We start from the raw sequence: 26,494 nt of genomic DNA on the forward strand, positions 1-26,494 counted from the left end.
GAAGAACAGAAAGAGGCCCAGCTTTTGTGCAGTTTGAAGGTCGCACAGTTTGGAAACCCCATTAAGTGAAGGCTATGGATATGAAATTAGGTGCAGTGTTTGGAAGGGGCTGTGAAAACAAGGCAGAAAGTTTGACCCTGCCTTTGTGAAAAATGATACTGCATAATTAAGTACTGCTTATAGGTTGGAGACTGTACAGTGTGATTCTTACTCATCTTCATTTAATATCCATAAAAGTGTAAAATAATTTTGATCCTGTTTTACAAGTGAGAAAAAGGGATTTTTGAGCAGTAAACCATGCAGATGGAAATAGTAGAGCTGGGGTTTAAATCCCAAAAGTAAGCTAAGCTTGATGGTGTGTATTTGTAATATTAAAACTCCAAAGACTGAAGCAGAAAGATTGCCATAAGTTCGGTGCCTGCTTTGACTACAAAGTGAGTTCAGGCTAGTCTGGTTTATATAGTGAGACCCAATCTCATAAATGAAACGAAAACTTCCCATAAAATGCAAGCATACCAATTTCAAAAGTGTGGAATTTGGCTGCATGTCGTACTCAATGAAACAGATTATGGAGCATCCATAGGACTCAGAAGCCAGATTGCTTGAATCCACTTTTGGTTCTGCTGTTACTGTTCTGACCTTGAAAAAAAATCCCTTTACTTCTGCATCTGCAAGTGGGGCTATAGAACCTGCTCTTGTAGCAATAATGGCTGAAACAGCATCTAGAGTAGCTTCTGCTTCACCAGAGTCCTTGTTATCAACCATGGAGAGCAGTACATTTAGGTGAGTTAAGTTGAATTTTATTTGTGTTCATCAGCTCAACTTCTTGAGTTCCTAAAACAGGTTATGAGAAAAGCAGATTATTTTTTTTGCTTATAAGTTATTTTTGGTCATATTAAAGGCTTCAGAAATAGGTAGAGACACGATTATTGTAAAATAGGCTCAGATATCTAATCAATAATATTTTTGCATTTTGTTAAGCATGTAAAAATTGCCAAGCATGTCAAGTTTAGGAACTTAAATTATAAAGATATTTAATGAAGTTTAAGAAACATTCTTGTAAGGTGGCAGGTGAAAGTACAGTAAACATTTAGAAGAACTGGTATGAGGTGTGCTTTGTTCTAATTGCTATGTTTTTACTATTGTTGTCAGGGCCACTTAATTTATGAATCAAACTGTCATTTAATATATATCATATAGAGAGTTCAGTGATGTTTTGTTTTCAAACAGCCACTGAGGACATAGCATCATAGATAAGGTATATGCTAAAGCTATACACCTTAATGCACATATATTACCTCACAGTTTGTTGTGAGTCAAGAATTTGAGAGTAGCTTCACTGAGTGATTCTGCCAGTTCAGATGTCAGCCTTTATGTGGAAGCTTGAGTGGGGCTGGGGGATTATTTTATGGTAGTTCATTTATGTATCTGGTTTGTAGGAGCCTATGTTAGTCAGCTTTCTGTCACCGATTACCCAAGATGCTAAACTTCTGAAGAGGAAAGCTTTGTTTTGTCGCATGGTCTCAGAGTTTGCCTCCATGATTGATGAGCCCTGTTACTTTGGGCCTGTGATAGTGCATCTTGGCAGGAGTCTGTGGTAGAGCAGAACCACTCATCGTTTGGCACTCGGATGCAAGAGGAGACAATCATAGTCTTTCAAGGCATGGCCTCAAGACCTGAAAATCTCTTCCTGGGCACTGCCTCTTAAAGTTTCACCACCTCCCAGCAGCCCCAGGCTAAGTACCAAACTATTAACACATGAACCTTCTGAGGTCATTCCAGATGCTAACTGTAGCAGTACATTGCTATGATAGTGATATAAATATAGCTTATTTGAAGATAACTCATTCCATTATTTAGGAAATAATGTATAACAGAAATATTATTCATTTTTAATTTGTTGTAACCCCTCCTCACAATTTTCTTATTTAATGCCTTGTTCTATTCTTAATATCTGAAAATATTTTTCCTTTTAAAACAAAATACTCATCTTAATATTGAATATTTTTAGTGACATATTTTTTCTCATAGTGATAACAAAAATATTACAGCACTGGAAATGCCAATCACATTACTGCATTTAGAGTCTGACTTTTCAACTGGTTTATTAACAAAATTAACTAAGATGCTTTTCTTTTCACATAGCAACAAAACTAGTGTGTAACAAGATGGTATGCCAGACTCTATCATGATTCACTATCTATCTATCTATCTATCTATCTATCTATCTATCTATCTATCTATCTATCTATCTATTTTTGGCCACTGGGGGGCTCCATAGTTAAAAAAATTCATGAAAAAAAGCTTAATGTAGCACTTTGCACTTTTTACTAGAATAGAAAGATATAATGTAGTCTACATTTTGACTAAAATTGGTAGTGAGTTGAATCACTGAATCAATGGATTATAAATGAAAATTAATGCAACCTACAGATCATGTATGTTTTACAAGTGCTTGGTTTTTTTTTTATTGGAATGCAAATTAGGCATATTACCCAATTAAGTCATTTTTTTTGTCTGATGCCAAAATATAGAACTGATCTTTTAAAACTTCTTAGTAGAGAAAGAAGTTAACAGGTGAAATTGAAATTGTTATTTCTCATGTCTCATATTTATGTATCCTGTACAATTTTTAAGAGTAACTACCTTTTCAATGAGGTGATTCTTTTCACCTAGTTTAATGAGCTCTAACAATCTCAGTGGTTTAATAATAAAAAGTAGGGAACATTTTAAAATTAACTAAAGCCAAGATTAAGATGTTGCATTTGCCAATGCTTAACTTGTACTTGTAGTCAGACCTTTTCTGACCTGCAAGCCAGCAAGTTCCCAAATCATCGCACAGACTTCTTATTAATTATCAAAGCATGCTGATAACTTCTAGCTAGCTCTTATAACTTAAATTAACCTGTTTTTATTCATTTAGTTTCTACCTTGTGGCCTTATTGACTCATCTCCCTGCACAGTGCTCATACTGCTCACTCTGTGTCTCATGATATCTCTACCTTCTTCCCAGCATTTTCTGTCCTGAAAATCCTGCCTAGCTATTATTGGCCATTGATCTTTCTATTAAACTAATCACAGTGCCATATCTGTACACAATTTATTCAAATAACCTGCAACATGCACTCTTAGCTACTGTGGAAACTGAGAAAAGTAGGAGAATCCTAAATTCAAAGCCAGGTATAAAAGTAGCATCTACTGATTTTTATTGTGTGAAAATACTTAAAATGTGAGCTGATGAGATGGTTCAGCAGGTAAAGATGTTTGCTGCCAAGCTTAAGGACCTGGGTACTATCCATAGTACTGAACCAAAGGAGACAGACTCTGGCCGAGTTGTCCTCACCTGCACACACGCGCCATCCTTCTCCCCACAAACAAATACATGAAAAAATTTAAAATACATTAGTGGTACAATTTCTTTGGTCTATATATATATATATAGTTCCTGCTGTTTTGATCTGAAAACTAGTGTTCAGAACATTTCCTTTATTCAAGTAGAATAGGAACTGATAAAGATGAAGAATTAGAAGCCCAAACGTGGTAGAGCCTAAAAGTAGCATATCTTTATCATATAGAAAAATTCTATATGGAAACTATATCCTGTTCCTAGAGTACTTTTACTTCCTTGATCTTTGCCACTTGTAAGAAGTGTTTTGATTTTGTTATAATTGTGAAGTGTTTACTTTTTAAATGTTTGTTGAACTGAGCTCTGAAAGCCTGAAATTTCCAAAGCATCTAAGCATCCCCCCTCAGATTTAGGTTTCTTTCTACTGAACTTGCAGAGGCCAGGGTGCAAGTTTTGGGGGATTCAGCTGAAGGTCCCCAGTTCTTGAGTAGCTTTGTCCTTTAGCACTTCCTATTCACAGATGGAAACCGAAGTGCAAATTAATTGTTAATGAGGAGGAAGCAGACACCTGTATGCTTTATCATTTAAAAACGACACTGGAGATGTGAATATGAATATATAAATGCTTGCTTTTTAAAAAAGAGTTAATAGCAAAGCAGTGTTATAAAGTCAGAAGTGAACCCCACAATGAATCACTGCAGCTGGCAGTCACTTCTTAGTGCCGAGTGTTTACCTGCCGGGAAGTGTTGTGGAATGAGTGATTGTTTTTTTTTAAAAGCCACTGTTAAATAAGTTGGACAGCCTCAGAGCCATTTTCTACCTTTCATTTATAATACTCATTAATACACCAGGCAATAATCTGTGTCATTGGGACATGGGATATTTAGTTATCTTCATTGTAGAATTTTAACTGAAAGGAAATACTCCCTGTGGAAAAAAATCTCTCAGGAGGGCAATTATAACGCACGTTAATCCTACCAAGATCCTAACCTCATGATCTTCAGTTCTGGGGTGCATTCTATACCTTGAAAGTTAAACTAAAAATACTTGAAGACAAATTTTAAGAGACAATGAAATGAGAATGTGAACCAGTGTCTGTAAGGTACAAATTAGAAATTAAATCCTTTATCAAATGTAAATGACAAATCCTTTGCTGTCTTATAATTAGTTTCTTGTCCTTTGGGGACATTAATAAATAGTAGTTAAAAAATACAAAAACCACTTATGCACATAGAAAAGCCTGTGTGGTCTTTCGGGTCTTGGCTCCAAGATGACCAAAAAAAGACGAAACAACGGGCGCGCCAAAAAGGGCCGCGGCCACCTGCAGCCCATTCGCTGCACGAACTGTGCCCGGTGCGTGCCCAAGGACAAGGCCATTAAGAAGTTCGTCATTCGGAACATAGTGGAGGCCGCTGCTGTCAGGGACATATCCGAAGCGAGTGTCTTCGAGGCTTATGTGCTTCCCAAGCTCTATGTCAAGCTGCATTACTGTGTGAGCTGTGCCAGTCACAGCAAAGTAGTCAGGAATCGATCTCGTGAAGCCCGGAAGGACCGGACACCCCCACCACGGTTTAGACCCACTGGTGCTGCACCACGACCTCCACCAAAGCCCATGTAAAGAGATGGCTTCGTGAAGACAAACACCTTGGAAAAATAACATTACTTTATGTAAAAAAAGAAAAAAAAAAAAAAAGAAAAGCCTGTGTGAATAATGTACCCATTTAATTTGTACTCCAGAGAGGTTTTCCTCTTATTTGTAAACTGAAAAGTTTATATCAACTGGTAGCTCTGTGTTCTTAATATGTAAAAGGAGGAGGGAGGTTTATATCATTACTATAATAATTTTTACATTACCTTATATGTATCAATTTATGTATTTATACCATGTGCATACCTGGTTCCTGCAGAGATCAGAAGAGGAAGTAAGATCCCTGAAGCTAGAGTTCTGGATAGTGAGCCACCATGTGAGCCACCAGGTGGCTCACCTGGGTCATCTTAAAGAACAAGTACTCTTTAACTGCTGAGCTGTTTTCTAGCCTTCTGTGTAATACTCTTTGGTAGAGTTCATTGTCCATAATGTACCTTGATTTCCAAAGGGCAGTTTAATAAAAATAGTTAATAGTACTATTTGAATCTCTTGTGTTAATCCTGTTTTAGTTTGTCACAACAATGAACGTGAGCCTATGATGACTGAATTATATTAATACGAAGTCTTATATATGAAAAGTTCTATTCTGTCAAGACTGGCATATGGTCAATTTCCAGTTCCTTCAACAATTTGACTAATACTGATAGTAATTGTGATATAGAGTGTAAGTAACTCGGATCTTCCTTTGAAATTTTTCTGTACTCTGAGTAGATAGGGAGTCCTTAGGCATTATTGCTAGTAGGTATAATTGGTTAAAGGTATCAAGGCTTCTAGTTCTTTTGATTTTTGAAAATTGTGTAATTTTGAAATCTTTGGATCACAGAGTTGAGGCCTCAGGTCCCTGTGTGAGTTCTCATGTAATAATAGCTTATTATATTTCTGCTTACACATCTCCACTGATAGAGAAATATCCAAGGTGAACTCACTTTACCTTTTGGACAGGCTTGATAGTTCTTAAGTCCTAATACTGAGTACCCCAAACTGCCTGCTACAGACATGTGCTAATTAAGTTTAGTCTTAAGGTCTGAAATCACTGTACAAAATTATGTATGATGCCATTCTCTCAGACTCCAAAGAGATACATATACAACACATTTCCTTCAAACCTCTGAACCCAGGTGCTTCCCATTATTTACCAGTGATCTGATCAGGAGGAGTTCTTCCTCATCTGACATCTCCAGCACTGGGTATAGTGAGCTTTTGTTTCTTCTTGCTGGACAGTGTATCTTTGCTAAATCCAGCTCATTTGGAAGTACAAAGCTGATTCTTGTTATTTGACATGTACCTTCTGTTATGGTAGGCCAACCCATCCTCTTCTTTTGGATGCTTATTCATCCCACTTGGCACTACTAAGCTTAGATTGTATGTGTTACTTTTCAGTGTTACAGAGATAAAATATCAATGTTTACTTATAAATCAGTAGATTTGTTTATATTCTGCCTACACCACAGTTGAAGATTTCTAATTCAGATGAAATGTCTGTTAGTCTACTTTGAATTTTCATTCTGGAACTTCAACAGAGAAACCTAGAGTTTTCCTGTTAACAGCATTTATCATCTTCACTGCTGGCGTATCATGTACCATGCTCAGTTTTGTAAAATTAACACACATAACAAAGAACTTAATAATTGTAATTGAGTGGTTGCTTTGGATGGATGGAGGGTAATGGGAGTGGAGTATGAGATAAAGAGAACTTAGTTCATTAAAATACTTATTTTTTTAGCAATAGTATCAAATTGTGTTGCAGATTTAACTCTCAACAAGTAGACTTGAATTTTGACCTTGTTGAAGTTTGTTTTGTAGTGTACTTAGAAGATTCTCAAGTTGTAATACCTTTGATACTGACTAGATTCATTAAAATATATGAACCAGACATGAAAATTAGGATTCAATATGTTACTCTTCACTCCAGTTTGGTTATTGCTATATGTCACAAATTGTGGCAGTTTCAGAATACTAGAAAAGTATTGTTGATGTAGCCAAGCTGAGAAATGTATCCTGGGCCTGAATTTACATTTATTGGTACTCCCTTTTTTTGTATTCCTCTTACTGTCAATCTAAGAAAGGAATACTTTTGTCATTTTTTAGATAACAGGGAGTGATGTCTTTGGATTCTGTGTCACCCTAGAGTTTAGTGGCTTGAAGTTCGGGGATTTTAGTTATGTGTGAACCCTCATAGACCATACCACAAATATTATATTCAATATATATGAAAGGGGCTTGAGTCATGTAAGATAATACAAGGATTTAATGAACAAAGTACTAATATACATTAGTGATTTATTACAACAACCAGCTCTTTGTTCGCCACACACACACACACACACACACACACACACACACACACACACTAACTCAAGCACTGTAATTGCCTTCTTAAATTCAATAAAGTAAATCTCTGTCTTAAAAAAAGTAAAAAGAGGAGTTTGGAGAAATGGCTCAGAGGTTAAGAGCACTGGCTGCTCTTCCAGAAGTGCTGAGTTCAATTCCCAGTAGCCACATGGTGGCTCACAATCATCTATAATGAGATCTGGTGTCCTCTTCTGGTGTGTAGGCATACATGCCAGCAGAACATTATATTCATAATAAATAAATTAATCTTTAAAAAAGGAAAAAGAGCACTGTATATATAGTTCAGTGGTATAGAGTTTGCCTAGTTCACACGGGTCCTAAGTTCAGACTCAAATGTCATCATATTAAGTCAGAAAGAGATAAAAGCTTTTCAGAATAGTTTTTAATAATTGGGCTAGTCTTTGACAGCTTCACACACATATAATGCATTCTGGTAGCATTCCACCTGTACCCTTTCTTGTCTCCTTACTTCTTCTGCCAACCCCCATGGCTACTTAGCTCTTTCCTATATTCATGACTTTTTGTTTTGTTTTGTGACCTATTTAGTTTAACCAGGGCCATATTCACAGTAGTTTTGTTTTGATTTTATTTTACTTTAATCCTTCAAAAATTGGTTGTTTTTCAAGAGGTGTGTGTGGAAGCAAAATATTGTATTCTCAACTACTGCTTCTTCTTCTCCTTCTCCTTTTCTCCTTTTCCTTCCTCCTCTTCCTCTTCTTCCCCCTCCTTCAAAAACTGATCCAGCCATCACTTCGACTGGAGAATATACTGTGTGGCATTCTCCAATTAAGTACATCACCTACATAGCAAATTCCAAGTTATTGGAAATAATCCTGAGAACTCAAATGAACACTTGCCCATTTTTCATTGTATCTGTTAAAACCTGAGATTTTTTTCTTATAGGCAACATAAATTGAAGAACTTGCTGTATCATGGGTAGAGATTTAAAACCTAAACATCTTGATTTACTGAGTATCATGGTCTGCCAAAATTTTTTGAATAAAATTGTTGAAATTGGGATTTAAATAGAATAAATAAATCAAAACCCTTGTTTCTTTTCAGAAGTTATATAGGTAGTACAGTACTTTGGTGTTCCTTTTTCTGATTTTGTGTTCCTATAATCATACAACAGAACATGCCTGTTACTTGTTAGCTGACTCAGGGTTCAGGTTTTATACCTGTTCCCCACCCAGCTGCAGCGTTCAGGATGATAGAATAAACTGGATGTGTAAGCCTGGGTGATATTACCACCCTAGGATCTTGGATAGAATTAGATCCACCCCACTCAATATACATGAACTCTTTTCCCCAAAAGAGATGCACTGTCAGGGTATATGAAGTATTTTCTCAAGAAATACATTTTTTTAAACTAAAAAATGGAGGAATGTATGCTAGGCAGGAAATACACAAAGTCTGCTAATTTTGATTTGGGAAAGGTGTGATTGATAGTTTGAATGAGAACGTCCCCCATAGGCTCCTATGTTTGAATGCTTAAGCCCCAGTTAGTGGAACTCTCTGGAAAGATTAGGTGTGGCTTTCTAGGAGGAGGTATTTCATCGGAAGTGGGGTGAGCTTCAAGGTTTCAAAAGACCAAGCCAGGCCCAGTGTTTCTCTTTCTCTCTGCGTGCAGCCTATGTGTCAGTATGTAAAGCTCTCTGTTACTGCTTAGTGTCAGTCCTGTCTGATGATCTTGGACTAGCCCTCTAAAAAGTAAGAAAGCCCCCAGTGAGATGCTTTCTTTTTATAAGAGTAGTCTAGGTCTTGGTGTCAGAATAGAATGGTAACCAAGGACAGAAAGCCTGCATAGGAAATACACTTTTACAGATGACTAGTCTCCTATTGAGAAAAGACGACTGTAGTGAATTTCCCTTTTAACTAAGGTGTGATAATGCCTGATGTTATAAGGTATAAGAAGCTAAAATTTCAAAATACTTGTTAGTAATATTGAGAGTTATTAACCACTGTCTCTAGGGTTGCTTGAGCACAAGACTTTCACTATATTTTAGCCCTTGTAACTGATGGTCCCTGGGGTTTTATAACACCGAATTCTTTGCCTCACTAGATTAGATTTAGGGACAAGGGGTAAACTTATAGAAATATTTGGAGAATATTTTCTTTGTTTTTTTGAATATTTTCTTTGTTAATTTAAGATAACTTAATTTGAATTAAATGATTTATGTTAGTTTCAGTATTGATTGTCATAGGCGCAGTGGTATCTAATACAGAGGGTGGCTTCTTTTTCCTTGAGAATTAATAACTGGTAGAACATTTCCACCGTGCATAGATGGTTGTTGTAGAGGTTGGCTTAGTTTTAGTACAGGATATCATTTTAATTGGTATTCCTGAGTCTTTCTCCTGAGGCTGTACATTTAAGGGGAATTGCTGTTTATATGGCACTGGCTTGTCATTCTCTAGTTATTTTATACTGTTAGAATGCAGTAGTTGATGTTCACTTGTTTAGCAAATTTTGTTTTTATAGTAGTCTTAGATTATCCAGCTATATGGAACAGGAAGCAGTTTCTCATACTCCCTCTGTCTAAATATCAATAGCTCAACTTTTACTTCAAGATATTTATAAGCATATTATGAAAGAAAAAGATACTTTCTGTGACCAAAGGGAGAGTCTGTCTCTGTGTCTCTCTCTGTCTCTGTGTCTGTCTGTCTCTGTCTGTCCCTCCCTCCCTCCCCCCTCCCCCTCCCCCTCCCTCCCTCCCTCCCTCCCTCCCTCCCTCCCTCCCTCCCTCCCTCCCTCCCTCCCTCCCTCCCAACTAGTATCAACAAACACTCTCTGAACCCCATGAGTAGAAAGTTAGATTCTTCTTGCTTTCTGCTATGGCGGGTCATGGGGAGAATAGGATTTTAAATAGGGGGATAATGTTCTAAGTGATCTGATCTGTAGCCTCCTGCTGGTCTGTGGATGGCAAACTTTGCAATAAACTAATGAACAATAGTGTCTGAAAGTATAGTGTGATGTGACAGAGGTGTTGGATGTGTCAGGAGCCCTGAGTTATACCTGGGCTATACCTACCCTGTGTTGCTGGGTCATCAAAGGATAATCAAACCTAACAAGGGTTACTCTCTCGGGCATCCTTGATTCTGTGAATTCAGAGTATGACTGTTAGGGAACACCACTAAACCCTACAAGGGCAGCGATACACAGTAGGGAATATTGTGAGGAGTTGAGTATTGTTTCCATCGGGCCATAAAGCAGCCATGGCTCTTCTCCTGGACTGTACATGACTTCAGCTATGAAAATTACAGTTTATCTTCCTTTGAGTACCGAGGACAAGTTTCTTAGATTTTTCTGACTTGAAGTAACCAACTACTATGTGACATTATTTGTCTCAATAATAATGGCCTTGCGAATACATTGCTTCAGAAGGTAGCATCTTAAATTCACCATGGCTTGTTTTGGAGTAGACCCCTCTTGTGCTCATATCAGGAATACTACTGTAGTTAAACATAACAGGAATGAGCGTCTTTCTGCCAGATACAGCTAACAGGGACAACAATTCTTTATGTGTAGTAGAGGGGTTTTTGTTCTTTTGAAAATAAGTATATTCAACTTATTCTTTGATACAAACTATCTTCATCATATCCACTCTCAGTCCCCTTCTTCCTCTAGAATTCTCACCTCATATGTCCCCTTCCTGTTTTCATGTTATCTTCTTTTTAATAACCAGAGTCTAATTAGTATTATCTTTATATACATGGTATGGGACAATCCATTGGAGCATAAGCCTCTTATAAGCAGCCATACCTCTGGAAAAAAAAGTCTTTCTCCCCTAGCAGCCATAAGCTTCCCATACCTACTCTGCTAGGGGTGCAGCCATGTGGGTTTCTCCTCCATTTATGCTGGAATGTTGATATCTTGATCTTGTTCAGGTCTTACAAGGTAACGGCAGCAACTATGAGTTAGTTCCTGAGTGCCATAACCATGTCTTGTTTATAAGACAGAATTTCAAAATCTTCCCTCATTCCCCATTTCTTTCATTTATTTATCGATTCACCCGTACATTTATTTATTTCTTTTCTTTTTCTTTCTTTCTCTGAACCTTGTAGGGTGGTGAGTTGATAAAGATGTCTCATTTAGGGCCAAGATTTCACCAGTTACTTAGTCTTTGCATGTAGACCAGTTACAAGTTTCTACATTAACTGCTGACTACTAAAATTGTGGTTATCTGACCAAAGTTGAGAGAAGCACCAGTCTACGGATATAAACATAAACATTTAGGGAGCAATTTGGCAGTATGATTGTTTAGCAAGACATCAGTAGTAAATTTTCCTCTAGGACTTGTGATCTCTCCAGCATGAGCCTTTGTCCAGATTTACATTAACAAGCATAAATTCCTTTCCATGGAGCAAGGCTCAAATCCAATCACAAAGTGATTGGTTACTCCCATAATGGTCATGCCATTATTGCACCAGTGGGTATATCGCCAGTTGATATTGCAGTATGAAGGGTCTAGCACAGGTGAGACCATTGATGTCTTTCTTTATAAGCAGCCTGCTTGGTACCTTTTGGCACTGTGATTTAACCAGCAGAGAAGTTTCCTAATCAATCCTAGCTTGATTTCTCTATGTCAACTGTTGCACTGACCACGCCTGTTTGGTCACAGGTGTAGATGTGACGGGAAAGGCTAGGCGTGGTACCAAGTGCCGTGTATCTTAATCTGTGCAATATTAGTCAACAATATGATTTTTAATAAAACATGTAATTTTCTTAAATAAGATCACACAATTTGAAACTATAACTTAGTATTTTGAAATTACCTGTGTAATTTAATTTAGTATTAAAGGGAATTGAGAAAGACCAATGCCCTTTACTTTTTAGGACATAGCATTTTCCATTTAAAATTACATAAATTGCTGATTGCTTGACTTCCTTTTTATTGTGTGACTTTTGACTAATTTCTTTCATAAAATAAATTGATCAAGTGAAAACAGCTATGGGAACTCTTTCTAATATCAAAGGATGAGGTGGTCTTGGGTAAGAGGTTAAGGTTTCACCATTGGGATTCACTTTTAGAACCCTTGCTAAAGATGCAGCTGTGAATCCTTAATGTTTGTGTGGGATGATTTGGTTGAGATTATAGTAACAATTTACTCCTAGCTTTGTGCTAATGAATTTTTGTAAAATACTTGGTGGTTCCTGTCAGTATTCCTGACATAGCTGCTGGTAAGCATGGTTTTATACTCTTCCTAGAAGTGAAACTTAATCTGCCTTAAATGGTAATTTCCCCTCCCTCAGAAGGTCAAAGGCACGTTTGTAGAATTCATAGGCACATAAAAGGGGCATTCAGTGCCTTCCTGCCAAGCCATTTGAGTAGACTAATACCTGGTCATTTTCCACATCTACTTATAGGTACTGCAGAAATTCATAGTTCTGTGGTGTTCCTTGAAGCAATAATCTTATGGAACATGATAATTATGATAAAATATTCATATTATCAAATAAGTTAATGTATACTGAAATTGGTAGGAGTAAAAAGTGGCTACTTAGACTAGTCAGAATTAAACATATGCTAAACCCACTGAAATAAAAGTAAGACCTACAGCAAAACACTATTTGAGAGAGTAGCAATTCATTCTGCATGCAGATTCTGAGAATATTCAAAGCAAACCTCAGTGTTTTCACAATGTTACTTTATTAGATGTTTTTCTGTCTCCTAGGATTAATTCTAATGATGAGATTACCAAGACAACATTTATTGAGACTCACTGAATAGTAAACTCTTTTCACTGACAGTTGTTTTCCATTTCTCTTGTTCATGTTTGTTCATTGTATATAGTTTTGGGGTTTCAATTCTTAAGGGAGTATAAGGATGGTATGCCAGTTTTTCTTATGAGGAATAAAGAACCTGAGAGGCTTTGGAACTGGCCCACATTTGCAGGATATGCTTCAGATTACTTGATTTAACACAGCTCTATGCTACTGACTATACCCAGCTATTTAGGAGATTGTGGGCACAAGAAGAGATTGTTTCCTCATTTGCCTATATTTCCGGTTCTGATTTCTCATGTGAGACTTTTGCTGCAACCTGATCTGCCTCTTAAGGCTTCTAACACTTCTTGGAAGCAATGAGAACATCATTGCTCATCCTATGCCTCTACCACTCTCTTCCACCCTCTCTCTGTGTATCTGACCATATTTCAGATTCTACTTTTATCCAACTCCTGCATAACATAGCAGTTACTGTGTGTATATCAACTAGTGTGTGTGTATGTGTGTACTTGTTTGCATATGTGTACACCTGCATGTATGAATGCACCAAGGTGGCTAGGCTAGCTGATCAGTAAGTAATAGGAATCCACTGTCTTTGCCTCCCTGGTACTAGAATTACATGCTTCTCCCTCAAATCCTGACTTTGACTTGAATTCAAATCCTTATGCCTACAAAATAAGCATTTTACTGACTGAGCTATCTCCTTAGATGACATTTTAATTTTGAAGTAAAATTGCTTGCTCATCATGTTGTTATTTACTACATATTGCTATATTATTGCCTAGCTTTCTGTGTTCATAATTTAGCAGCTATATCATCAGTGTGATTGTTATGCACTTTATGCTAACATGTAGTAGTAACAGGTCATTAACTTCTCAAACAGTGGAAGATTAAATAATTTGCATTGCTGTTCTGTTCACAATTAATTATGTAGAAGATAGTTTTTAAAATACAATTTTGTAATTGGTGCATTACTAAGTATTGAAAGGGAAGGGATGTCCAAGTCTTTATATTCTTACGATTTCAGGAGGCCACTATTATACAGTGAATGTAGTGTTTTGCCAATGCTAACTAATTTTCTGGAAACTTTTTGTTAAATGAAGTAATAGACAATTTCTGATAGATGTACAGTGAATTTGTTTGCCTTTATTTTTGTATTTAGTGTTTCTTAATTGAAAAGGTCTGGGTTGTGAGGACATGCTAGGCTTGTGATGGGAAGGTGACAAGATCAGATTTGCATGTTCCTTTAAAAGATTTCCATTCTTAGTATAGCTGACATTTGTAATGTCAGTTGAAGGTTTGTGCCTGACCAAAAATGTTTGTGAAATAGTTGCGGTTTAGGCTTCAACTATAAAAAGACAGATAGGTAATATTAACTGAAGGGTTTATTTATTCATACTTAATGTTACCACTCTCATACATGTACACACATATATGTACCCTGGAGATACATATGAAGAAATGTTATTTCAGTGAATGATTTAACTAGAGATCAGTCCATGCCTTTTCTATTTCTGGTCTGTGGTAGACCACAGTGACTGGAGGTATCCCATTAATTGGTTAAAACTGCACACCACAGCCTCATTCTCAAAAGTGCATCAGATTTCATGATTAAGGAAAGTAGAAGAATATGTAGAATAGTGGAGGGAAAAACATAGACAGGGGAAACTTCAGTTAAAATAACAAGGAGTTAAAAATGAACATGAATGCGCTTCATAAAATGGAAATCAGAGTTTAGAGTTTGTATTTCACTTTATAAATATGCAGTATGTATGTACAAGTGTAAACTGAAGAAAACAAGTCTTATTCATGTAAAAACTTTTAAGACAACAAGTATCTTTTTAAAGAAAATCTGTGTTGCAAAGAGATTGGAATATGTATTATTTGCAAAACGGAGGTTGCTAAGCAGAGTTAGTGACCAGTAGGCACTAGAGCTCATACAGTAGAGTGGGCTTTTTTGGGCTTTTAGAGATTATATTGACTCTTAGATAAGAGTTTTTGTCTCTTTCAAATCATAGGCATCATTGGAAGTAATTTGTCCCTTTTTTAGATGTTAAAAACATGAGTTTTCTTTTTTCAGGAGTTTTGATGGAAAAAAATGTTTCTTTTGTAACAATTTTGTTCTTTTGTTCTTGAGCTATATAAATGGAGATACTTTTGCATCATGTATTGTATCATGCCCAACCATTTTTTCAATTGACTGTAATTGTTCCTTAGCAAATAATTGCAGTCTAGAATGACTTTTATTGAGCTTGATTGAATTAGAGGTATGTATGAGAATGAGTTGGTTAGCTTAATCTATTATCCAGAGAATTGATGAAAACATCAGAAAAGCAGTCATTCATGGAGTAATAAATATGCTTCTGTGTAAGTGGACACAAAGTTACATTAGGGTCCTTTCTGCACTGACAGAGTAGTAGTGACATCAGGGTGCATAGCACAATTTTGGCATAGAAGGTTTTTTTTTTTTTTTTTTTTTTAATGTGCCTATGCTGGACATTAACACTAATTGGAGGTCTGTCTCATGGTAAGCAGTGGGAACTCACCTCTTCTAGTATCACAAGATTTTCAAAACACAGTTCTCCAAGGGCTGAACTGTGCCAGAAAAACCATTTACTCAAGGATATTTCGTCAATTGCTTAGGCTATCCTTAGAAAATGTTTGTAATTTGCCCTGTAAGAAGTGAATAATATATATTTAATAGATGGCTTTTTCATTCACCGTGATTTAATTTCTCAGAGCATATCTATGTTAAGGTGTATTAGGTTAGGGCAGCCCTGGTAGGCAGAATCATAGGTGGGGAGCAGAGGCTTTGAAAATGGAAGGGGTGCCTATTGAGCCAATGGGAGCTGATCATGGGAATTAGAATTTTGAGCTTCTGTGGGGTTGAACAGAATGAAAGGAAGCCTGAGTAGGACCCAGAAAACACAGGTAGATACTTGGTTGTTCAAGCAAAATTCTGCTTAGGCTTTGGACTAAAGGTACATTCAAATCACCATTGTGTTTGCTCATATGAGGGCTGTGTGTGTGGTCCCTCCATGTGTTTGTTGGTCAGAGGATGATTTGTGTGACTCTGTTCTCTCCTTTAACCATGTGGGTCCTATGGATGGAACCGAGGACTTCTGGCTTGGTGCTTTTACATGCTGATCTATTTTCCTAGCTATAGATTTAAAAAAATATATAGATTTCCTTATTGTACAGGGTTGTTTTGGCTCTCCTGGGTTTTCTGTTTTTCCATATAAAGCTGAGTATTGCTCTTTCAAGGTCTGGGAAGAATTGTGTTGATATTTTGATGGGGATTGCATTGAATCTGTAGATTGCTTTTTGCAAGATTGCCATTTTTACTATGTTGACCCTACTTATCCAAGAGCATGGGAGATCATTCCATTTTCTGGTATCTTCTTTAATTTCTTTCTTTAAAGACTCAAACGTTCTTACTATACAGGTCTTTCACTTGTTTGGTTAACGTTACCCCAAGGTATTTTATGTTGTTTGTGGCTATTGTAAAGGATGGTGTTTCTCTGATTTCTTTCTGGAGGCATCACCATCCCTGACTTCAAGCTCTATTATGGAGCCATAGTCCTGAAAACAGCTTGGTATTGGCACAAAAGTATACAGGTAGACCAATGGAATCGAATTGAAACCCCTGATATTAACCCATACACCTACAAACACCTTATTTTTGACAAAGAAGATCAAGTTATACAATGGAAAAAAGACAGCATCTTCAGCAAATGGTGCTGGAATAACTGGATGCGGTCATGTAGAAGATTGCACCATGCACAAAACTTCAGTCCAAATAGATTAAAGAACTCAACATAAATCCAGCCACATTGAATCCGTTAGAAGAGAAAGTGGGAAGTACCCTTGAATGAATTGGTACAGGAGACTGCTTCCTGAACATAAAAACACCAGTAGCACAGACATTGAGATCGACAATTAATAGATGGAATCTCCTGAAACTGACAAGCTTCTGTAAGGCAAAGGATACAGTCAGCAAGACAAAAATGGCAGCCCACATAATGGAAAATGATCTTCACCAATCCTCTGACAGAGGACTGATTTCTAAAATATACAATGAACTTAAGAAGCTAGTCACCAATACAACAAGTGATCCAATTGAAAAGTGGGATGCAGAACTAAATAGAGAATTCTCTAGAGAGGAATCTAAAATGACTGAGAAACACTTAAGAAAGTGATCAACATCCTTAGCCATCAGGGAAATGCAACTCAAAACAGCTCCACCTTACATCGGCTAGAATGGCTAAAATCAAAAACAGCAATGACAGTTTATGCTGGAGAGGATGTGGAGAAAGAGGAACACTCCTCCATTGCTGGTGGGAGTGCAAACTTGTATGACCACTTTGGAAATCAGTATGGTGGTTTCTCAGGAAAATTGGAATCAGTTTACCTCAAGATTCAGCAATTCCTCTGTTGGGCATATACTCAAAGAATGCACATTCATACAACAAGGACATATGTTCAGCTATGTTCATAGCAGCATTGTAATAGCCAAAACCTGGAAGCAACCTATATGCCCCTCCAACCAAAGAATGTATGGAGAAAATTTGTACATTTACATAATGGAGTATTACTCAGCGGGAAAAAAAAAACAATGTAATCTTGAAATTCGCAGGCAAATGGATGGAACTGGAAGAAAACATCCTGAGTGAAGTAACCCAATCACAGAAAGACAAGCAGGGTATGTATTCACTCATATATGGATATTAGAAATAGAGCAAAGAACTACCAGCCTACAATCCACAATACCAGAGAAACTAGGAAACAGGACCCAAAAAGAAGAATGCATCGAAGAAAGGGAGGGGGACAAGAACCCCTGAACAAATTGGGAGCGTGGGGCAGGGGAAAAAGAGGGAAGTGGGAAGGGGAGAGGGGGAGAAGGGGAGGAGAACAGGAGGACTGAGACAGGGGAGGAATAGAGGAGGGTAAGAAAGGAGATTCCTTGAGAGGGGGAGCCAGTATAGGTTTGGAGAAAGGTCTGGTATATGGGATGACCCCAAATAAGAATCTAGGCAGTGGTAGAGAGGCTGCCTTTGATGCCCTTTCCCTATAATGAGATTGATGACTAGAGTTGCCATTCCTAGAGTCTTCATCCAGTAGCTGATCGTAGCAGAAACAGGCACCCATAGCTAAACACTAAGCCATACTTCTGGAATCCAGTTGTGAAGAGAGGGAGGAGGCATGAGCAAAGGAGACTGTGCTGGGGAAACCCACAGAAACAGTTGACCTGACCTAGTGAGAGCATGGAGACCCTAGTCGTAAAGCTGGGGAACTCGCGTTGGACCGAAGCAAGCCTTCTGAATGTGGGTGACAGCTAGGAGGCCTGGGAAATCTATGGGACCTCTAACAGTGGAGCCAGTGTTTACCCCTAGTGCACAAATGGACTTTGGGAGTCCATTCCCTATGGAGGGATACTATTGCAGCCCTGATACAAGAAAGAGGGCCTAGGCTCACCCCCAAATGACGTGATGGACTTTGATGGTTCCCCATGGAGGGCCTCACTATGCTTGGGGAGTGGGTGTGGGATGGGGGTGGGCAGAGCATGGGAGGATGGGAGGTCGAGGAAATGGGGGGGTTGATATGTAAATAAGAGTGCTTCTAAAATAAAAAAAATCCAAAAAGAAAAGAAAATACAGATTTCTATACCACCTATTTGTTCAATTTTGGAAATTGTTATGTTTCCTTCCTAAAACAGACATTTAGTTTGTATATATTCACATATATCCAAATCATTCATATATATATATGAAAATCCCCTTTGTAGTTAGCATAAAAAACTGGTTTTTCCACTCTCAGCATTCCCCAGTTATTTGTCCAGGGTTTGGGCCCTGTGAGCTTCTCTCTATTAATGTTAGCATGTCCATCAGTGTTGTAGTTCAGGTCTCAAGATAACCATGTTGGTGAGACTTCATGGGTATAGCTTTTCTGACATTTGTAGGAGGTACATTCTCACAACAAACTTCTGTTCATCTGGTTCATAAAACCTTTGTATTCTTTCTTCCACAATGACCCTTGATCCTTAGGTGCAGGAGTTGTGTTGTAGATTTGTCAGTTGAGACTGAGAACCACAGAGTTTGTTTTCTGCCTTTTGATCAGTTTTACTTTTCTGTAATGGTCTCTTTCAGAAAGAAAAAGTTTCTTTACATGGTGAGAACTTCACTTATCAGTGGGTATGAGGATAAATATTTAGAATGTAGTTAGGAATTATGATGGTATTATCCAATATCAAGTAGTCAGCCCTGAGATCATCATTTACATAAATGTTACAGCAAAAAGACTGAGCAGGTTGTATTTGTGTATTTAGGAATATATATCTCTGTGTATAGCAATAATTAAAAAAGAGGCCATGAATTTGAGATAGAGCAAATGATGGTGAATGGGAGGGGTTTAAGGAATGGAAAAGATACAATATTTTAATTAAAATATTATTTAAAACATAACTGATTTTAAAATGTTAAACATTCTTATTTTCAAATATCTGGAGATGACTTAGTCTGGTGTGAAATAATATGAAATCACTTAATATTCATTATTTCCTCTGTTATTACTTTGAAAATACCTGGATGACAACTGAATTATCGATTCTTGATTGAATGACTTCATTGAATTATAGCACATTTTTGATATTTAATTGAAGAGCCATGCTTTCCATATCCATGTTGACTGATTAGAAAAAAAAGCAAAAAGTTTTTAGATGAGCCATAAAACAACAGATTATTTAAGGAGGCAATACTTTGTATCTACAGCATTTTTCCTTTTTAGTTGAGTATGGATTAATCACCATTGAAGCAAGCTAGAAATTGTGTTGCAAAAAGAAACTGAAATAACTCATATTCCTAAAAACAATATGATTTCAGAATATGTTTGTACTTCTGTTTTATGTCTCATTTGACTTCATGTACATCTTACTGCTGATTTGACCATCTTCTATTTTCTTAGTTCTTTATACTTAGAAAAAAATGAGTAGTTTTTTTTTGTTTCAAGATTTATCTGTGCCCCCTAGCCCCTAGCTGTTTTCTTGTTTGTTCATTTATATTGCTTTGTTTCATTATTTTTAAATCCCTCAAAAGAAATCAAAGACAATAATACACTATTCTAGTTTGTCTAGCTGCATTGGGCTAGTCATTTAAAGTAAGTTGAATTTAGTACAGATGTTAGATACACAGTTTCCCATCACACCAGGAGGTTTGTCTCTAAACCACCATTCCATTTTAGCCAAAGGTGGGGAATTGACTGCCTGTAATTCTTTTTTTTTATTATTATTTATTTTTAAATTTAAATTTAAATTAGAAACAAGGTTGCTTCACAAGTCAGTTCCAGGTCCCTCTCCATTTCCCTCTACTCCTCCCATGCCATCCCTCCAACCACCCCCAATATCCCCTCATTTCCCTAGGGAGGGTGAGGCCCTCCATGGGGGTGTCCATGGTCTGTTATTTCATCCAGCTGCCTGTAATTCTTAGTCTAGGTGACTTTACTCTACATTGAGTAATCACAGGGAATATCCTTTTAATATTAAAATCAATAATACACAGCTTGGGTCACTTGCTCTAAAAAGCCGTGGTTAGCAAAGGGATATTTGCCCTTTTATCTTGGATTATTTGGCCCTAGGCAGTGTGTGGACTTTGTTTGAAAGGCTTTGTGGCTTTCATTTTAACCACTTTGCTATGTGTCTTCACAGAATCCTGTTGCATCACAGAAGCCAGAAGTTCTGATGTTCCATTGAAATCACAATGGAAAGTCTTGACTTGACTGGTAAGAGCTGCTCTGGGCATGCACCTTACTTACTTATCTGGAAGCAGTGAGGCAGTCAAGAACCATGTGCTATCAGAGCTGATCTTAGCCTTTTCCCATCTGATGGATTCACCTTCCATGTTGATCAGGGAAGTGTGACCCCTGTACAGTTTTTCATGTCAGTGTTTTTGCGTGTAACATTTTAATCTTCATCAAGTAAGTTAAATCTTCTTATAGAATTATGATTTTCATTACAGAATATGTTATTGGTACAAGTCAATCTGTTGAAGTACTACATATTTAGAAATTACATGCCTAACAGATAGCTAAGTGGTTAATCTATCTCTAAGAAGCTTTTCATATAGTGTTAACCTTAGGTAAAAGGTGAATCACAGCTATTATTACCGAATAAAATAATGTACAAATGTGTGGGTCTGAAAACATATAATGAAGAAAAGTTTAGGATTATAAAATAATATACACGTGACAAATTGTATCATTCTTTGAAACACAATCTGTCCTTTTGTACAAAAGTTATTTTTTAAACTGTTGCTTTAGAAAAAAGTTTCTTACCAGCTTTGAAATATGGCAATAATATTTTAAAGTTAGTTTTAGTAATAATGATATTGTAGTTTTCCCAACCTGGGAATACAGTGTATGATTAATGATACTTGAATACTGTGTGGTGAGTAGATGTTGTAAGATTGGAAAAATGAGTGTGAATTAACATGAGCAAATGTACTACATAGTCCCATTACAGTTTTTAAGAAAAAAGCTTATTTTACTTTCCAGTGAATTGGAAATTAATCTGAAATCTTTTCAGTTTTAAAACATTTTTGTAGCTTATTAAATGTCTAATATACCTCCATCAATCTACTTTTGTCTTTGGAGAAGTATATTATTGGATGTCACTCTTACACTGTCACTGTAAGCATAGATTGCATCTAACATTTTGAATATCATTGTCTAGCATTAGACTTCTAATAAAAATGTAATACGTTTTCATATATATTTACTCTAAGTATATGTAAGCAGCAACAAAGTCTTAATATGAATAAGAATAGGCTTTTGTTACTTTGTTTCCTCCACACTATACCAGCTTTTAAGGTCACATTTATTAGTGATACAAATTGTGACTTTGAGAAGGCCAATCTGAATATAATTATGCTTTCATTGAGTTGAGAGTTGATTGGAAAGTATTCTGTATGTTCTTAATTGCTAATCCAAAGAAGAACTTAGGGAGGTCTAAAGAAAAACTTGTGTCAGTATTCTGAGTCTCTTATATATGAGTACATATGTAGAAAGTAAGGCAGGATATTTTACCTTTTCAGAAAACTAAGTCATAAATCTGCTGTTTTATAACAGTTTTGATTAAGTAGTCATGTGACATTTGATTCCTGAATGATGAACTTTTTGCAATAGAAATACATTGCAATTATTCCAAACAGAGATAGTAGGTAGAAATTTAAATTGTTGATAACGCTTAAGATGAAATTTTAATTAAGATGTGATTCTATCTTACATTTACTTTTGTGTATATGTACACCTTAAATACAGTAATAAGAAACAGAAGATGCCATACAAAATCGAGTGATCTAGGAATTTACAAATGGATGACAGGGCCAAATCAAGAAGCATTAGTCAGCTTAGGTAAAGTTATATTTCATTGTCAGATATGATTGTAGCCTAATGCCTCATGCCTCTGGATTCTTAAGCTCAATTTCAAGAATAATTTTAGAGGTGAAGAATGTAAGCTGTGAAGAGAGCTGTTTTACAAAACATATTTTCTAAGTTATTTAATCTGTAAATAAGAAATCTGGTTAATAATGGTCCAAGATTCTAAAACCAGTTTTGGTACCTTTGAGTTGGGAGTCATGTGACGTTACTGAATTTATAATTTTGTTTTATGAAGTCATTGTATATGAAAATGAAGCTCTTAAAAGTGATGATATCAAATCTAAGATCTTGAACGACAGTAAACCAGAATAATTAATAGAGGAATTACATCCCTATAAAATGACTTCCCTGAGTATACATTGCTGCCTAGCAATAGCAATGAATATTTGAAAATCAGGTTGAAGAACAAGAGAATCATGGTTCTTAGAGTATGTTTCTTTTTACTATCTTGTCAAAAAAATTCAATTTTTTTTTCAAGGCAGCATTCTTTTACTTTGTAAAAACAATTGAGAATCTAGACAGCAAATTGGCATATATACAGGTTTAGATAAATAGAAAAGAGCTTGTGTATGTGAAGTAATACAGTAGAAGTCAAACAACCTTAAATTCTGTCCCTCCTGCTTTTTCTCCTTTTCCCCCATCTTCTTCCCTCTTTGCTAATGACAGCTGTGTTAATTGGTTTTCTCATCACTGGCAAAATGCTGTCTAGAACCTGCTTAAGGGAGAAGAGGTTTGTTTTGGCTCATGGTTTAAAGAGTGCAGTCATGGTAAGGAAGGCATGGCATCTGGTCTTCACTGGTTATTTCTCACTGGATCAGGTTGTAGAGAAAGTGTGGGCCATAGCCAGACCCTGTGTCATAAAGGTTACATAGCCCCCTAAAACAGCACTACCAGCTGGGAACTCCATATTTAGTACACAGGCTTTGCAACATTTTGCCTCCAAACTAAAGCAACAGTTGTTTGAAGTTCTAGATGCCACCCACTGAGTATGGAGTGCTCCTTTTTACTATGTGATGGTGCACTTTCTGTTACACACATCAAGTGGATTAGCACTTGGGATTAGTAGTAAGTAATACATTTGCTTGATGGATATTGATGTAGCATCATTTTGTTGTTGTTAGTTGGTTGGTTTTGCTGATATGTGTATGTTTTCTGTGTCCCTAGAATAATTTTAGTCTTTGTTGATTTGACATCAGTCTGAAATAAAATGTAATCAGAAAGTAATAGACTATTGAGTTAAATACTTCCAATGCAAAATAACTTTAATTAGTAAGATTTATCAATTCATTTCTGCATTTATAAACTATAAGATAAACCGTAGATGTCAATTTAATTGGTTAAGAAGCATTTTAACTTTTTTGCCCACTTTTGATTTGTTTCCCCTAAAAACTATTTAATTTCTGAAATGATTCAAACTTGAAAATAAAGAGGAAAGAGAGAGGGAAAGAGGGAGAGAAGACAAATGGGGTCGGACTGAGCTTTCTTTGGCAAGTCTCTGGAGAGCATACCCCATTGATCCGACCTCTCATCTGACCCCACAGGTTCTACAGTCTCTCAGTAGTGCCACATTGGGGACACAAAGCCATTATCCAGTGCATCTTCAGGGTACATTCTAGATCTAACTATAGCAAGATGAAAACTGATTATTTCTATCTCAGGTTTCCTGTGTATTTCAATATAAAATGTGTACTATGTTAACTGACCACTATACTCACATATCAATTTTGTGTATGTGATTATACACATGTAGTTCTCTTCAAGTAGTTAAGAGGCTTACATTTATATTAGGGAGTCTGTGCAAGGCAGGCTATTATAACTTGCAAACAATGCCTAGCATATGGAAGTTGCTGTAGTGACACTTGACCGATTATTGTCATCCAAACTTACCTTGTTTAATACTGTATTCCATTAAATTTGGTGTAATAAGCACCTCTAGCCTATTATTATTAATTATATAATGTTATATTTATATGTTACATATAAATATAATATATGATATTAATTATCTTATACTTACATATTTATTTTCTCACCAGCAGAAATCAGAAAGGAGGAGTGTTCTTGAAATTAAGTTTTTCCATGCCTTTAAGTTTGCACTTAGCCCTACAAGCAAAAAATGTTAGTGGCTCTGAGAACTTAAAATGAATAATAAAGCAACTGTCGATATCCTCTTGGCTTGTTTTTCATGAACACGTAATCAGCAAGTGTTTGTTAAGATGTGTTAGCTTTCTAACAACATATTCTCTTGACTTTGCTGTGGACTTGCAAGTGCAACACATGTGAAGGTTGCAGTATTAATAGTTGTTTACTTTAGGTCATGTGTCAAAAAGGTTGACTAGAGTTGGCATTTACATCTCACTCTAGGGTATTTTTAGGGTGCCTGTTTTCAAAATGACCTGTAATGATGATAGTTAACAGTGTTGTGTATTGACGTTATATATACTTTTATAATTTGAGTTTGCATTTTTACCTCTCCAAATATATTACCATTTTTAAAAGACAGATGAATTATCAGTTACTTAATTGTTCTTTAACATTGATGTGAGGCCCTTTATTACCAAGTGCCTTCTCGTAACATTTTCATTTCAAGTCGAGTTTTAAAGTCCTAGGCATTGTTACAGACACTTGGACGTACATATTTCTTGAAAGCCAGATGAATATGGAAGACTGGCTTTTGTTTAGGGTTTAGCTACTATTATGTGCTAAGTAGTGTCCTTATAAATTTTGCTACCCTAATTATAATGAATTACCAAGTAAGTGTTAGTTAAACCTACACTTGTTGTATATACTACTGTGCGTACCTAGGTATCACCCAGATAGACATGTGCCTGAACTCTCTGTTCATGCTTTCCTTATAATTGAATCCCAACTCTGCTTTCAGCATTGTTGGTGTTCTAGATTATCAAGTAGTCATATTATGGATAAATCAATAAAGGTTTAATAGCAGCCATCACTATCAACTCCAGTAATGCCAGACCTCTTTCTATAGCAGTTACTTAATTGACCAGTTGAAGGACAGAAGCACGCAGGAGGACTCTTTCAGTTCATTGGTAAACATTTAAATGGGTGATACAGTTTTCAGGTCTGATAGTTCAGTTATTTTTCTGTCAAGATGATAATATTGTCTTTTTCTTTTTGTGTTTTTCAATTAGCTTAAAAAGTAATAGGTATCCAAATAGCATTTTTATATGTACTACATATATTTTATATGTACTTCATTTGGTTGGTTTCCACTCTTTCCTGTTGTACTCTTTCCCACCTAGTATTTATCACCTCTACTTTGTCTTCTCCAGCTTCCTTCCTTATGTGTTTTTTCTTCTAGTCACTTGGGTCCCTTTCTAGTTTTCTGACTTTTATCTAGTTTATTTAATCCTGCCTGGATAGCCTGTGTTAACAGACATTGCCTTTTTTTATTCACTTTAAGATTGATTCACTGAATAGAGAACATGAGATAAATCTTTCCGATAAGGTTGGTTTTTTATTTTTTTATTTAAATTATAGACAAGCTTGCTTCACATGTCAATCCTCGCTCTTCCCCCTTCCCCCCCAAACCTCTCCAACCCCCTATCCAATCTCCACTCCACTCTCCAGGGTGGTTGAGACCCTTCATGGGTGATCTTCAAGGTCTGTCATATCTCCTAGGCAGGGCCTAGGCCCTCCCCCATGTGTCCAGGCTGAGACAGCATCGCTCCCTGTGGAATGGGCTCCCAAAGTCCATTTGGATGCTAGGGATACATACTGATCTAGTATTTGAGGCCTCAAAGTTTGCTGAGGCCTCCTCACTGACACCTACATTCAGAGGGTCTGGATCAGTCCAATGCTGGCCTCTCAGCCATCAGTCTGGGGTCCATGGGCAACCCCTTGTTCCAGTCAGCTGTTTCTGTGGGATTCATCTGCCCTTTCTTGAACCCTTTGTTGATCACTCTTCCCTCTCTGTCACTGGGTTCCAGGAGTTTAGTTCACTGTTTAGCTGTGGGTGTCTGCCTCTGCCTCC

General features: G+C 36.7%; 2 protein-coding genes across 10 annotated transcripts in view; both read left to right on the forward strand.

Annotated features, from left to right (window-relative positions):
• Window positions 1-26,494, forward strand: part of Bbx (BBX high mobility group box domain containing) — a 242,051-nt gene that overhangs the window by 76,834 nt on the left and 138,723 nt on the right. For 7 of the 9 annotated variants that reach the window (XM_013116881.3, XM_040750714.1, XM_040750720.1 and 4 more), the window contains exon 3: window positions 20,771-20,844. The gene's annotated coding sequence lies outside the window, so the exon portion shown is untranslated. Of the gene's footprint in view, window positions 1-20,770; window positions 20,845-20,868; window positions 21,040-26,494 lie in introns of those variants that run through there. The other 2 variants (XM_040750718.1, XM_040750719.1) reach the window with 1 other exon arrangement.
• LOC101824443 (40S ribosomal protein S26-like) lies at window positions 2,800-6,672 on the forward strand. Its single transcript, XM_040750722.1, has one exon. The coding sequence runs from the start codon at window positions 4,617-4,619 to the stop codon at window positions 4,962-4,964; it is 348 nt and encodes a 115-aa protein (XP_040606656.1). The 5' UTR covers window positions 2,800-4,616; the 3' UTR covers window positions 4,965-6,672.

This window comes from Mesocricetus auratus, unplaced genomic scaffold, assembly GCF_017639785.1.
Source record: "Mesocricetus auratus isolate SY011 unplaced genomic scaffold, BCM_Maur_2.0 Super-Scaffold_100008, whole genome shotgun sequence".
Classification (NCBI taxonomy): Eukaryota; Metazoa; Chordata; class Mammalia; order Rodentia; family Cricetidae; genus Mesocricetus; species Mesocricetus auratus.

Excerpts from the sequence above, each read along its gene's own strand:
- LOC101824443 (XM_040750722.1), top strand. The coding sequence starts at position 4,617 with ATGACCAAAAAAAGACGAAACAACGGGCGCGCCAAAAAGGGCCGCGGC.